General features: G+C 43.7%; 1 protein-coding gene across 2 annotated transcripts in view; it reads left to right on the top strand.

The window, feature by feature from the left end:
* Positions 1-12,719, top strand: part of E2F6 (E2F transcription factor 6) — a 338,395-nt gene extending 325,676 nt beyond the window's left edge. For both annotated transcript variants that reach the window (XM_044079134.1, XM_044079140.1), the window contains exon 6: positions 12,224-12,719. In XM_044079134.1, coding sequence (XP_043935069.1) covers positions 12,224-12,303 — 80 coding nt within the window. In that variant the 3' untranslated portion in view covers positions 12,304-12,719. The remainder of the gene's footprint in view (positions 1-12,223) is intronic.
* The last annotated feature ends 347 nt before the right edge of the window (positions 12,720-13,066 follow it).

Raw genomic sequence — 13,066 nt, 5'->3', positions numbered from 1 at the left:
GTATCTTATAGGCTGCTGAGAGGTGACTTGTGCCTGGCCTGTAGAGCAGTCTCCAACTCTGCCCTAATGGAAATGCTGCACATCTGCAAGTCAAATGGCTCAAGAGTCACTCGCTCTAGGGATCTCAGCCTAGCTTGTGACATTAACAGATTATGATGTAGAGACAGATATGTCTGCCACTTGTCTGGAATAGACTCCCTATTCATGTAAAACAGAGCTCCTCGCTGACCTTATTCAAACAAAACCTAGATAAATTGGATGGGAGACTGCAAATTCACCCCTGGGGTGGCACCCATGTCCCTCATGAACAGGGTTAGCCGGTGTTAATCACAGACATGCTCTCTTCATAAATTTGTTCTGCGAACTACCCAAAAAGAACAAATGGAGATACTTGGGATTAACATGGCTAGGCTTGTAAAGCCTCGTAACCTCCTATGAACTGTACACTGTATTCTACAGGCTGCTGACAGGTGACTTGAGACTGGCCTACAGAACAATCTCTGACCCTTCGTTACATGTCTGCAAATCAGTTGGGACAGGAGTTACTCCAGGGATCTTGACCTAGCCTGTAACGTTAACCAAACTTGCTGGAGAGCCAGATGGCATCTCCAAAAGATTGCTGCTGCTCTGGAATATTCTCCCAGTTCACATGAACCAAAACTCCTTAATGACCCTATTCAAGCGCAACCTAGACAATTGCATGGGAGACTGTAAATTCCTCCCAGTGGTGGCACCTATGTCCCTCATGGACAGGAGCAGTCGGTGCTGATCATAGACTGTCTGTGAATAATGATCACCTGGTCAAGGTCAAGTTAGGGATCACTAGTATAACATGGCTAGGCTTGTAAAGGCCCTAGGGCCATTAATGTAGTAAACTCCTATGAACCTGTGAAAGTAGTTTTAATTCTTCTTCATCGAAGATTTGTGTTCTAAACAGTCAGTGTAATGCAGTTTGCTCATAGCACAGTTTTTTTTCCCACCCCTCCCCCTCCCCATTTTTTTCTTTCCTATGGTGACTGCTACAGAAACTGAGTATGGACGTTGTTGTCAAAGGACTAGAAGATTTAATATTAGGTGTACAGCATTGCAGTGCTTACTTAGGATCGTAGGAAGTTATTAGACTACTGGCCCTGAGGCCTTTATAAGCCTAGCCAAGAGTTTAGCCTATGCGTAGACAAATCAGCTTTGATGTTAATGTGTAGATAATATAATATGAGTGTGTTCACTGTGACTATAGGTTACGTTTAGCAGTGCAGAATTGTTGTAAGGGGAAATACTGGTATTTGATTCTTATTACATCTCTTTTCAATGTTTTGGTTTAGTTTCTATGATTCTCCCGGATTTATCTCTCTAGTTTATTTATTTTTGAATACAAAGGCATTTTAATTTTTATTGAGAATTATGACTTTGTTAGGCTGCAAGCTCTTGTAATTGTTTCCTTTGATAATTTAAGTATAGCTGCTGGCAAAAATAAGTACTTTTATTTGCAATTTTTAATTGCTGGTGGTGCACAGAAGAGAGAATATACATGTATTGTTAGTTGGCTTTCCGTTATTCATGCCTCATGCCTGAAAGAACCATGGAAGGGCAGTAGACCCTCTTAATTAGATCATTAACAGGTGTTTTGAGTATGAATGGTTCACTGTTAAAAGTTGATGCTTTATTTGTTTTTGATTTGGTCACTTTGTGTACCATAACACGCCGTGAGACTTTGCTAAAAATTATTTTTTTTTTTACTCTAAACTTTGTGGTCCCCTTAATGATCCTTCAGACCTTTGAAGGAAATTATTCACATTGGGGATCGCCATTCTTTTTCTAGGTTGCAAGTTTTAGGCTACAGTGCTTACATGCTTCTCACTGTTCTGACAGATGATTGAATGATGTGGGAAAGGTACTTGGACCTCTTCTGCGCAACTTGAACAGGAAAAGTCTGTGTGGTCTTGGGGGAACTGGTGCCAGAAGAATCAAGTTAGCCCTGCCCTACCCAGTCTTCCTCAGTGCCTGGGGTATCTCAGGAAGGAGAGGTATACATAATGGATTGTTCAGAAGAAAAGAAGCATCTCATTTACTAAAACTGTGTGACGGGTACATGAAGTCAGAAGTTTGAGATATGGTGTTCTGTGGGTAGGTAAATGGGTCTCTCCAGAATACCCAGAGCAAGGTGAGATTGTGGAAGACCTTTGGCTTCAATTTCCATTAATGAAACTGGGTACAGAACTGTTCAAATGGACTGCTAGGGCTTTCTGTCAGTGGAATGTAATAAGCAAAGAGATGGATATTGATGCCAGATTCCGTATTGTTACAGCTAACCTGAACAGGGGATTAGAAAGCACACAACTCTGTTTGCTGATACATTATATTGACATGGTGGTGTTTGTCAAGGAAAAAAAAACAGGCTACACAAACTAAACAGTGTAGTTTATCAGTTTGGTCTGATCATTCTAGGACCTTGCTGTATGAATGAGTGCCTAATTTTGGCAAAGACTACTTGTAAACATGTGGTGACCACCCTGGGATTAGTGGAAAGCCAAAAGAATAACAAGGCAAATGTGCTACAAAGCTGAGACATTTGAATTACCTGAGCTCCCCCAAAAAGAAGTTGGGGTGCCTCCCAGAGCCAATGACAGTACAAAGCGTCAGACTGACAATGTGTTCCATCGGTTATTTACCTCTTTCACCCTGGCAACCCTTTAAATCTTTCCCAAAGTTTAAATCTTCATTTTCCTCAGTGGCATCAGATAACTTCAGACAGTGGGTTCTGATAATCATTCAGAAAGGTTAAAGGTAGCAGTGGGGGTCTCCTTCCCCTTTTCACAGTATTTCTACTCATCTTTCAAACCAAACTTCTGTTTCCTCTAATCTCACGACAGATGTCTGTCTCTAGGGGGTCATAGAATTAGTTCCCCCAAAACAAACTAGGAAGGGTTTTTATTCCAGAAACTTTGTTGTGCAAAAGAAAGGATGAGCTTAGATACTAGTTCTAGCTCTTTTCTAAACCTTTATATCAAATCCCAAAATTCAATATGCTTTCCCTTCAGTTTCTGTTGCCCCTCATTCCGTATGTCAGATTTTGGGCAACTCTAAAGAGTTAATAGTTGGTTGTCATAGTTCAGTTTTCAAAGACTTCAAACGCCTTTTAAGATTTCCTGCGTTTGGCTTACATTTTCAATTCTGTCTTACCCCCATGGGCTATCTGCAGCTCCAAGGGTATTTGCAAAGTGTCTAGCTCTAGTAATTCATTGCAGGTTGCAAGGCATTTACCTTTTTCCATGTTTAGATAACTAGATAACTACCTTATATTTGCAGACTCTCTTTTTTTTCAAAATGTTAGGAATCCCTGGCCTGGGTGAAGGACCTCCTTCTCAGTCTGGAGTCCCTAGTAAACTTACAGAAGTAGCCTGTCATTCCTTCTCCAGGGATAGAATTTCAGTGATGCATCCTAAATACATCTTCTACAAAGGCTTTTCTTCCACGAAGAAAGTAAACATGTAAATCTGTGCAAGGAACAATTTCCGATTTTGCTCCACCAAGCCTCTGATCTTAGCCAGGGGAAAATCTCAGGATTCTGAGTTTCATGGCTTCTGCATTTCTCATGACTCCCTTGCCTAGACATCACATGAGAAAAAATCAGTGGTTTCTAAAATCTGTTTGGATTTATGAAAAGTAACCTGCTTTGCTGGGTAGATCGTTTATCTCTCAAACCAAGTCTTCCCTTCTTCCTTCCAGCTGCTACTCAGTCTGTAACCATAGATGCTTTATAAGACTTTGTGTAGAGAGCTGTGTTATTCCCCATTTGCAGACTAGCTTTGGTAGCCTAGGAACTAGCAACTCAGCTCAGTCTTTCCTTGCAGGCTTCCTACATTCCATCAGAGCAAATCATTACTGCTGACAAACTGACCAGGATCAGAACAGACCCTCACGAATGGCAACAGAACCCAGGGTTTTTCCAGAAATTGATGCAGCTGTGGGGAGCTCCTCAAATAGATCTGTGTGCCTTCATTCACAATAGACAGCTAAAGACATCCTGCTCCTGTATTCCTTGCAAGACAGGATGCCGTCTCATTCTGTTCGATAAAAATGTCCATTTACACCTTTCTACCATTCCGACTGATATCCAGGGTCATTCTAAAGATTGTGAAGGACTCCCCAAAGATTACTGGGGTGAGTCCCTCCCCAAAGATAACTGGGGTGACTCCCTTTTGACCCATGCAACAGTGGATGTTCTTTGTGTTTCAGTGTTGCAGTCATCACCTGTGGGTTATCCCTGCTGTGGTAGCCCTCGGCCGGCCCGAATACCAGAGTCAATGTTTTTGTGTGCCGGCTCTTGTCGCCTGTAGTCTGACATCAGGTCATCAGTACTGGAAAGCAAGGTAGCCAACGTCATTACACCAGTCTTTCTTGACGTGGAGCCCGTAGCAGAAGCATTTTGCACGAGTGCCGGTCGGTCGCTACCAGAAGTCGAATTTCAGCTGAAAATGTCTAAAGATAAGTATCCCATTGGGGACCCTTTTTCTTGCTCTAACCTATGTCCGAAACAGTTAATAACGGTCTCACCTGTGGAAAGCGATCCCACACCGCGACTTTCATTCTTACTGCATCACTTGTTTTGGCCCAGACCACGACGTCCCTCGTTGCCGGTTCTGTGCCCTATTTAATGTGAGAACCATTCGCCATAGAGCTCTTTTTGTAGACAGTTATTTTCGTATTCTATCTTCAAATTCCAATATGGCGTCTGTCAGCCAACCTTCCACCGACATTCCAAAAAAATGTAAAGACAGAGAGATGCCACACAAGGCTAAGCCTTCCGAAGACGCTACCACTAAGCAAGTCATCAGTTCTCTGGAATTCAGTGAGGCGCTTTCACAGCCCCGATGCTTGACTCGCTTTCTACGCAGGCCTCTGCCGAGACCCTTTTGAAATGCACTTCATCTTCCGAGCCTTTGGCTGTCTCTCCCTCGGTTGGGTCCGGAGCTGAGGCCGTTTGCACTACTGATTCTAGACAAAAAACAACGTCTACTCTTCTGACTACTTGTTCCTCAGAGACCGATGGGTTCTCTTAGACCTAGAAGCCAGGCCACTCCTAGGAAATCTGCTTCTAGCCACCATCTTGCTACTGATCCTCCACCCCAAGCTCAAATGCTTAAAATGGTGGAGGATCTCATCTCCCTTATCTGAGGTACTCAAACCCCCACTCCTAAAAGGAAAAGGGTTCCTTCTCCAGAAATTGACAGACCAGGAGTCTGATTATTCTGCCTTTGAAGAGGAGCAACAGCCCTTAACTGTTTGAGGATTCAGATGCAGAGGAATCAATCCCCTCTGCCTCCCCTCCAGAGCACCTCTCCTTCAGGGAAACCCTTCACTCCTTCAGGGGACCATTTTCAGTGGAATCTCAGGACTACCCACAGTAAAAGAAACGACTTAGAGAGTTTCTAGACCTGCCCCAGCACAGACCCCTGGCCATCCCACCTATTCTAGAAGTGTTTAGCTCCTGATGCCCTGCCTCCTGCCCCTGCTAAACCTGACCGGTACTACAGAGTACTGGATTCTCACAAATACCTGTACAGGCACCCTGCTGCAGACCCTGAGGTCATTACACAGGGACCCAAAGGAGCTAAGACTAGTTCTGCCAGGAATCCTCATCCTTCTGACAAATACTCTAGAGCTCTGGACAGATGGGGTAAGAAAGTATACACCTCTGCAACCTTAGCTGTCAGAGCACTCAATGGTCAGTTCTGTATGTTAAAATATCAACAACACACTTTGGAACAATTAAAACAGAAGATTACTACCTACCCTGATGGTGCCAAATCAAGAGAGCTGGCAGAATTACTACACTCTGCTTGTCAAGTGGCCGAGCACTCATTACAATGTGGATATGATGCCCTAGAAGCCTCTAACAGGGCAGAAGTGACAGGATCTGTTAGTAGAAGACATGCATGGCTGAAGGAACAACCTCTCCCTGATCATGTCAAGTCTAAACGTATTGATGTACCCCTAGATAAGGAATGACTATTTGGGGGGAAAGAAGAGGTGCTTAAAAAGAATGAAGACAAAGCAAAATCTGTGCAAACAGCAAAAGATTTATTTCAAGTTCAACTGCCCAGATTCAGCAGGAACTTCCCCTCTAAACAATGGGCCTTTCCTGCACCCAGCAGACAGGGCCAAAGTAAGCCCCACAGGGACAGGACATCCAGGCCCCCATTCCAGGGCCAGCAAAGAAGCAAACAATGGATCATTTCAACCTCCAAGGCAGGGAGTTCTAAGCCAAGCTTCTATGGTAAGCACTCACAATGACTCTCCCTCCCCCCTCAGCCCTTGTTTCACTCAGCTAAAACTAGGAAGAAGGATCACCCTCTTCAAGGACAATTGGGTCTCTATAACCAAGGACCAATGGGAGTTAAAAATAATTTCTCAGGGATACAGATTCTCCTTCAGCAAACTCCCAGTTCCAAGAGGCTACCCAGACCTCCCTCCCAAACCAGTGGGCAGAGGCATTAAAACAGGTAAAACCCCTAATGCCCCAAGAGGCAGTAGAACCTGTCCCTCCGGATCAAATAGGAAAATTTTTTACTCCAGACTATTTCTTGTTCCCAGAAAAGAGGGCACTTGGCACCCCATCCTGGATCTGTCCAAACTGAACACTGCCTTGGTGGTCCCCAGATTCAAAATGCTAACCTTGCAGCAGCTCCTGCCTATGCTCGCTCAAAATGCCTGGCTGGTGACACTAGACCTAAAAGATGTCTACCTCCCATACCCCCATCAGAGAATCATGCAGAAAATTCCTGCGCTTCAGAGCAGGCAATCAGCATTTTCAGTTCTCTGCACTACTCTTTGACTTATCTACTGCTTCCAGAGTATTCACCAAATGCTTGGCCCTGGCTATAACTTTCTGCAGACAGAGAAATATACAGATTTTCCCTTACCTGGATGACTGCCTCATTCAGGTGAACAGCAAAGAAAAGTTTCTCCAGGACCATCTCTTTGCCAGAAAACTCCTAACTTCCCAAGGGTTCACCATCAACAAGAAAAAATCAAAGCAAAACCCCACCAGGAAAATTGTTTTCCTGGGAGCTGTGCTAGACGTAGCAACCCTAATGGCCTTCGCATCCCCAGAAAAGCAGACTTTCCTGCCTCTCTACTTCATCCAGCTGGCCTCCAGAACTCAATTCACTGAGAGGAGGTTCCTGCAAGCCCTGGGATACATGTCATCTTGCACCCTCCTCATCCCTCTCGCCAGGCTTCACATGAGGAAGCTTCAGTGGTACTTAAAGAGCCTTTGGTGTCAGCAGTCAGTCCCTAGAGACCACCCTTCTACTGATCCCTTGCATAAGGGGCAAATTTCTCTGGTGGGCAGAGGCCTGTGCCATGAACAAGGGTCTTCCCTTCATCCTCCACCCTTCTGACCAGACAGTAAACACTGACGCCTGAGACATAGCTTGGGGTGCTCACCTAGCAGGCAGGTGTACCCAAGGCCTTGGGAATGCCCAGCAACTCCACTTGCACATCAACCAGAAAGAAATGATGGCAGTGCAAAACTCTCTGGCTTCCTTCCAACCCCATCTAAGGCCAGGGGTCCTCCTTATAAAAACAGACAACACCACAGTAATGTGGAACATCAACAAGCAGGGGGGCACCCAGTCTTGCCCCCTGTGCAGGTTAGCCATGAGTCTGTGGCTTACAGCCACCTCCATGGGGCTACACCTAATTGCCGAGTACTTACCAGGGATCAACAACACACTGGCAGACCATCTAAGCAGAAACTTACTGGACCCTCATGAATGGCAGCTCCACAGAGAAATTGTTCTGTAAATCACCCAGAAGTGGGGGACCCCAGAGGTGGACCTCTTTGCCTCGCACCTCAACCACCAGCTGCAAAAGTTTTGCACCAGGGAATATCACCTCCTAGCATGGAAGGCGGATGCCTTGGCCTTCCCCTGGAGCTCCCTTTTTGTGTACGCATACCCTCCTCTGCCCCTTCTTCCCAGGGTTCTGATCAAAATGAGAGAGGAGACCAAAGGCCATCCTCATCACTCCAGATTGGCCCAGACAACATTAGTACAACTTACTACACAGTCTGACCTTACAGCCCACCAAGCTGCTTTCCCTAAGGTCAGACCTCTTGACCCAGGAGAGGGGGAAGGTACTGCACCCAGACCTACAGACCCTCAAACTTTCAGCATGGCTTATACACTACAAACTAACAAGGTCACTGTTAAGCAAACAGATCCTGGACATCATCACAGAGGCCAGAAAGCCCAGCACAAGAAAGTCTTATGCAGGAAAATGGAAAAGATTCTGCTCCTGGAAGCAATCAAAAGGACCCACCTCCACCCCCCTCATCCTGGATTTACTTAGCAGAGTTGCTCAATAATGGCCTCTCCTTCTCCTCTATTAAAATCCATGCCTTGGCCATCTCTGCCCATTATGATTCAGACCTACCCCTCTTCTGTCATCCATTGGTTAAGCAATTCCTCAGAGGGGCTTTTAATTAATATCAGGCCTCCCAAAAGACCTCCTACTCCACCCTGGGACCTGAATTGTGTGTTAGAGAAACTAACCTCACCTCCTTTCAAACCTGTCGCTTCAAAAGAATTGAAATACCTCTCCTGGAAGACTGCCTTTCTACTAGCTATCACCTCTGCCAGAAGGGTCTCAGAACTTCAAGCTCTCATGGCTGTTGAGCCCTTCATAATTTTCCATGCAGACAGTCTCTCCCTGAGGACTAATCCCTCCTCTGTGCCCAGGGTGGTATCTGATTTGAGCCTTAACCAGGCCATACACCTTCCCACCTTCTTTCCCAACCCCCAAAACAAGGGGAAAGGAATTTTACACTCACTAGACAATGACAGACAACTCTGATACTATCTGGACCGCACTAAGCCATTCAGAAAAACTGACCAACTTCTTGTAAGCTTTGCCCTAGGGGCAGAGTAGAAGCCCATATCCAAACAAACCATTTCCAAATGGATTTCTCACTGTATCCATTTCTGCTACAGACTACATGGGAAAACCATCCCTAGGTCAATCTGTACCCACTCCACTAGGGCAACCTCCACTTCCACTGTCTTCCTCAGAGGAGTACCTATCAGGGACATATTGGAACCGGACACCTGGACCTCTATCCATACCTTTACAAAGCATTACCACCTACCTCTGTTTTCGTAGTCTAGGGCAGGGTTTGCCTCTGCAATTCTGCAGGGCCTCCTGACCCATACCTAGGACCCCTATCTTTCCATCCACCCTTTGCCGTAGCTTTGGGAATCCTCCCACAGGTGATGACTGCAGCAGTGAAGCAAGAACAACATAGTACAGTTGTGTGCACTTACCATAAATGTAAATGTTCAGGTGTATTCACTGTTGCAGTCTTGGTTTCCCTCCCTCCATCCCCCTTTTCTCATCTTCCTCTAGGGGGACACATGTTTCCTAGGGTGGCTGTTAGCCACCAGGAACACTTCTCTTCCAGTGTGCTTCTGATAGGTTAGGGCAAGAAAAACTGATGTAATGATGTTGGCTGCGTTGCTTTAAAGTACTGACTATCTGACGTCAGACTGCAGGCAACAGCAGCCGGTGCACAAAAACATTGACTCTGTTATTCAGGTCGGCTGAGGGCTACCACAGCAAGGATAACCCACAGGTGATGACTGCAACAGTGAAACTCGAACATCTACATGTATGGTAAGTGTACACAACTGTACTTTCTCCCTTCTTTTGAAAATGGCCAGGGACAATTACTACAAGCTTCTTCATAGACTGGATTTAGTTGCACAGGGTAGGGGTTGTTTGATACACCCCAGCCTTCAACTTAATTTGCTTGTCTGGATGATAGTTGTATTACCTTTTAGGCATCTGTTTTCTGAGAGTGTGCAGCAGGTATTAAAGGACGCTAAGAAACCTGCTGTGAGAAAATCATACATGGGTAAGTGGAAGAGATTTTCTGTTTGATGCCAGACTAAGGACCAGGGCAATTTTAAAGCATGGCTACTCTGGTTCTTCAGTATGTATGCGAGTATTATTTTCGGCCTGCCTTAATCATTCTGTTATGATTCACCTCTCTACCATTTCTGCTTGCCTGCCCTTGGATCCCCCTTTCAACCCAGCCTCAAGTCAAACAGTTTTTGAGAAGGGTTCTTCATATCTGTTCATCTAGAAGAGAGGTGGCTGTGTCTTTCTCAGCTTTCTTCTAGAGAAACTTGCATTTTATCCACATTTGAACCAGCTCTCCAAGTTGAATTAAATGTCATAACTTGGAAAACAGAGTTACTTTTTGTTCTGATTTCTGCAAAAAGCGTATACAAGTTACAAGCTTCAGTCTTATCTCATTTTTTCATAAAGATAAGAGTCTATTTGGGAACAGATTCTTCATTTATGCCTAAAGTGGTTTCTGAGTTTACCTAGGGTCAAGCTATTCATCTCCCTGTCTTTTTTCCAGATCCAGAAATTTATAGAGAAAGGACTTTTGAATATTGTGAATGCCCACATGCAACTTTGATACAATGTTGACAGGACTAAAACCTTCAAGAGTTCTGATCAGTTGTTTATTTCCTATGAGGGTAAGAAAAAAGGACAATCTGTGTCAAACCAGAAAATTTCCAAATGGTTGTCTCATGCTATTGTTTTCTGTTACTCTCCCCATTACAAGTCCATAACAGGCAAGGGCCCAGTCCCCCACACCTTTGTTTTCTGTGTAGCTTTTGAGAAATGGGTAGACTGTAGAAGTGTTCTAAAGGCAACAATGTGGTCCTTTGTGCGTACATTAAAAATTAAAAGCAGATACATTTTCCAGGTCCATAGCAAGTTTTGCTAGAGCTATTCTCTAGGGGCTCCTGGATTCTGCCCCTTCTCCTTCTTTCTAAAGCTCCGTTAATCTGCCCATGTAGCTCAGGATACTGCAACAGAGATCTAATAATGAACGTAGTCCATTTGTGTATCTGATGAGTAGCGCATTTGTGTATCTAATGATGAGTGTAGTGCATTTGTGTAAGTTAATTTACCATAACAATAGATGTTTACATAGATCACTGTTGCAGTAGTTGACACCCTTTCCCTGTTTGTGCCAGGATGTGGACATTTTTATTTACTTTTGTTTCTCGCATGTACCTAAATGACAGGACTTTAACCTCCCATCTCTGAGAGAAGAAAGCTTTGAAGGGTGGGTGACTGACTTTATATGTGCCTCCCCTCACCTTTCAGCAGTTAGGGCACTTGGAAGGTGACCTGAAGTTTTGGATACTGGCCACTTGTTATATCCTTGGCAGAATGTAACCTGTAGTGCTTAGGTTACTGCAATGGTGATCTATTCAAACATCTACAGTTATGGTAAGTTAACTTACACAACTTTATTTTTCACTTGCCTCTCTGATGCACATACAGCTTAGGGTTTTATTTGGACAAAATAAAAGGATTTCAGGCAGACATACCAGCTTTCTGTATTTTTCATATCAGGCCTGCAAGTAAGATCTGTCTGTAGATAAACCCTGGCTAAATGGTTGGTTGCATCACTATTTAAGGCAACCATAACAAAACCTTACAAGGTCAGTCTAGGGCACACGGTACTGGGGCAACTTCTACCATTACAGCCTTTTTCAGGAATGCTTTAATACAAAATATTTGTATGACAGCAAGATAGAACTCTATTTTCACCTTTTCTCTAGGCTTTACAAACTGGACATCCATTAGAGAGTCAGGGTGCAAGTTGCCACTGCAGTGGCAGGCTTCTTAGGCTAGGTAAGCATACTTTTTAAAGGTTACAAAATTACTCCTATAAACTGTTACATGTGTATATGGATGAGTTTATGTTGTCATCAGCAACCCATTATTCCCAGTTTTACTTGATGTCAGGATGTCGTATCAGAATTAGTCAATGTCACCAAATAAACTAGAGCCAGTGTTAAATTAGTCAGGTGGCTAGGTCTTCTACATAATGTACATAAGCTAAAAGAACTAAAGATGACCCTGGTGCCCCTTCACTTTATATCATGTCTTACTGCGTTTGACAACATGAGGCAGTTTGCTCTTACACAGAGGATGTCTAAAAGCTCTGGAAGTCAGGATTGGTAGTTGAATACAATTCCCATATGTTGGGATTTGTACTGCAGCAGTGATCCCGTCATCTCCTCATCTGCTTTGTTTGTTTATTTTTACATATCATCTTTCTAAATGTAGTCTATTTTTTGTTTAGTGGTAGAGCTGCAGTGTAATGAGATTTTTTTTTCTTTTTCTGCAGCAACAGAACAGGAAACTCTACAGAGTGACGTGACACGACTGACAGAAGAAAAGGTCACAGACTTGCATTACATGGTTTAAACATTTTGTACACTTCCTGCTGGCTTTTCAGTTCTGACATCTGCTGGTATTTTGAGACACATTTGAATTCAGTCAGTAACGGTGACCAGTTGTCATGATGGTAATGGAAAATGTCGGTTGTCTGTGGATTTTTCATGCCTATACACAAGCAGGAATTTTTAAGATGTTAAAACAGTGGAGACCTAAATCATGATAAAGAAGAATGCACTTCTGAAAGCTACTTTATGTACTGGTATTGCTGTGTGTACAGCATCACTTCATAGTCAGTGTGCAGTATTTGAAAGCTGAAGTAGTGCAAGGCAAAAAGCAATGCTGTGTATTTTTCTTGTTCTTTTGTAAGACCCTTCATTTTGCCAAATGTTGCACTATGTCCTTGAATTTTTTGATCTGATTAAAAGAAAAAAAGAATCCTTTGACAGTGCTGTGATAGTAAATACATATGCTGAGGGCAACACCACTGTTGACAGTGTTGTCCTTATGTTACTTATATCATGGCATTTGTTTAATGGGGTTAAATAGTCTTGTCTTAGAAACCTGATTTCTGCTGTAATATGGGCCAGTGTGCATGTATATCAGAAACCCAAAATAGACTTGATTTACTGTGTTTTACAGTGGTTTAAAATTGAGCCAAGAGGACAGGACATAACATGCATACCACAACAGTGTGTACATTAGGTAGTCTGGCCTATTGAATTCAGTAATAACAACTGTTAACTCGCAGAAAAGCAACAGCAGCACTATATAAAGTAATATTAGGTAAGGT

Source organism: Protopterus annectens, chromosome 1.part1 (genome assembly GCF_019279795.1).
Source record: "Protopterus annectens isolate FY-2018-M chromosome 1.part1, PAN1.0, whole genome shotgun sequence".
Classification (NCBI taxonomy): domain Eukaryota; kingdom Metazoa; phylum Chordata; order Ceratodontiformes; family Protopteridae; genus Protopterus; species Protopterus annectens.
This window is presented reverse-complemented; position numbering and strand designations above follow the sequence as displayed.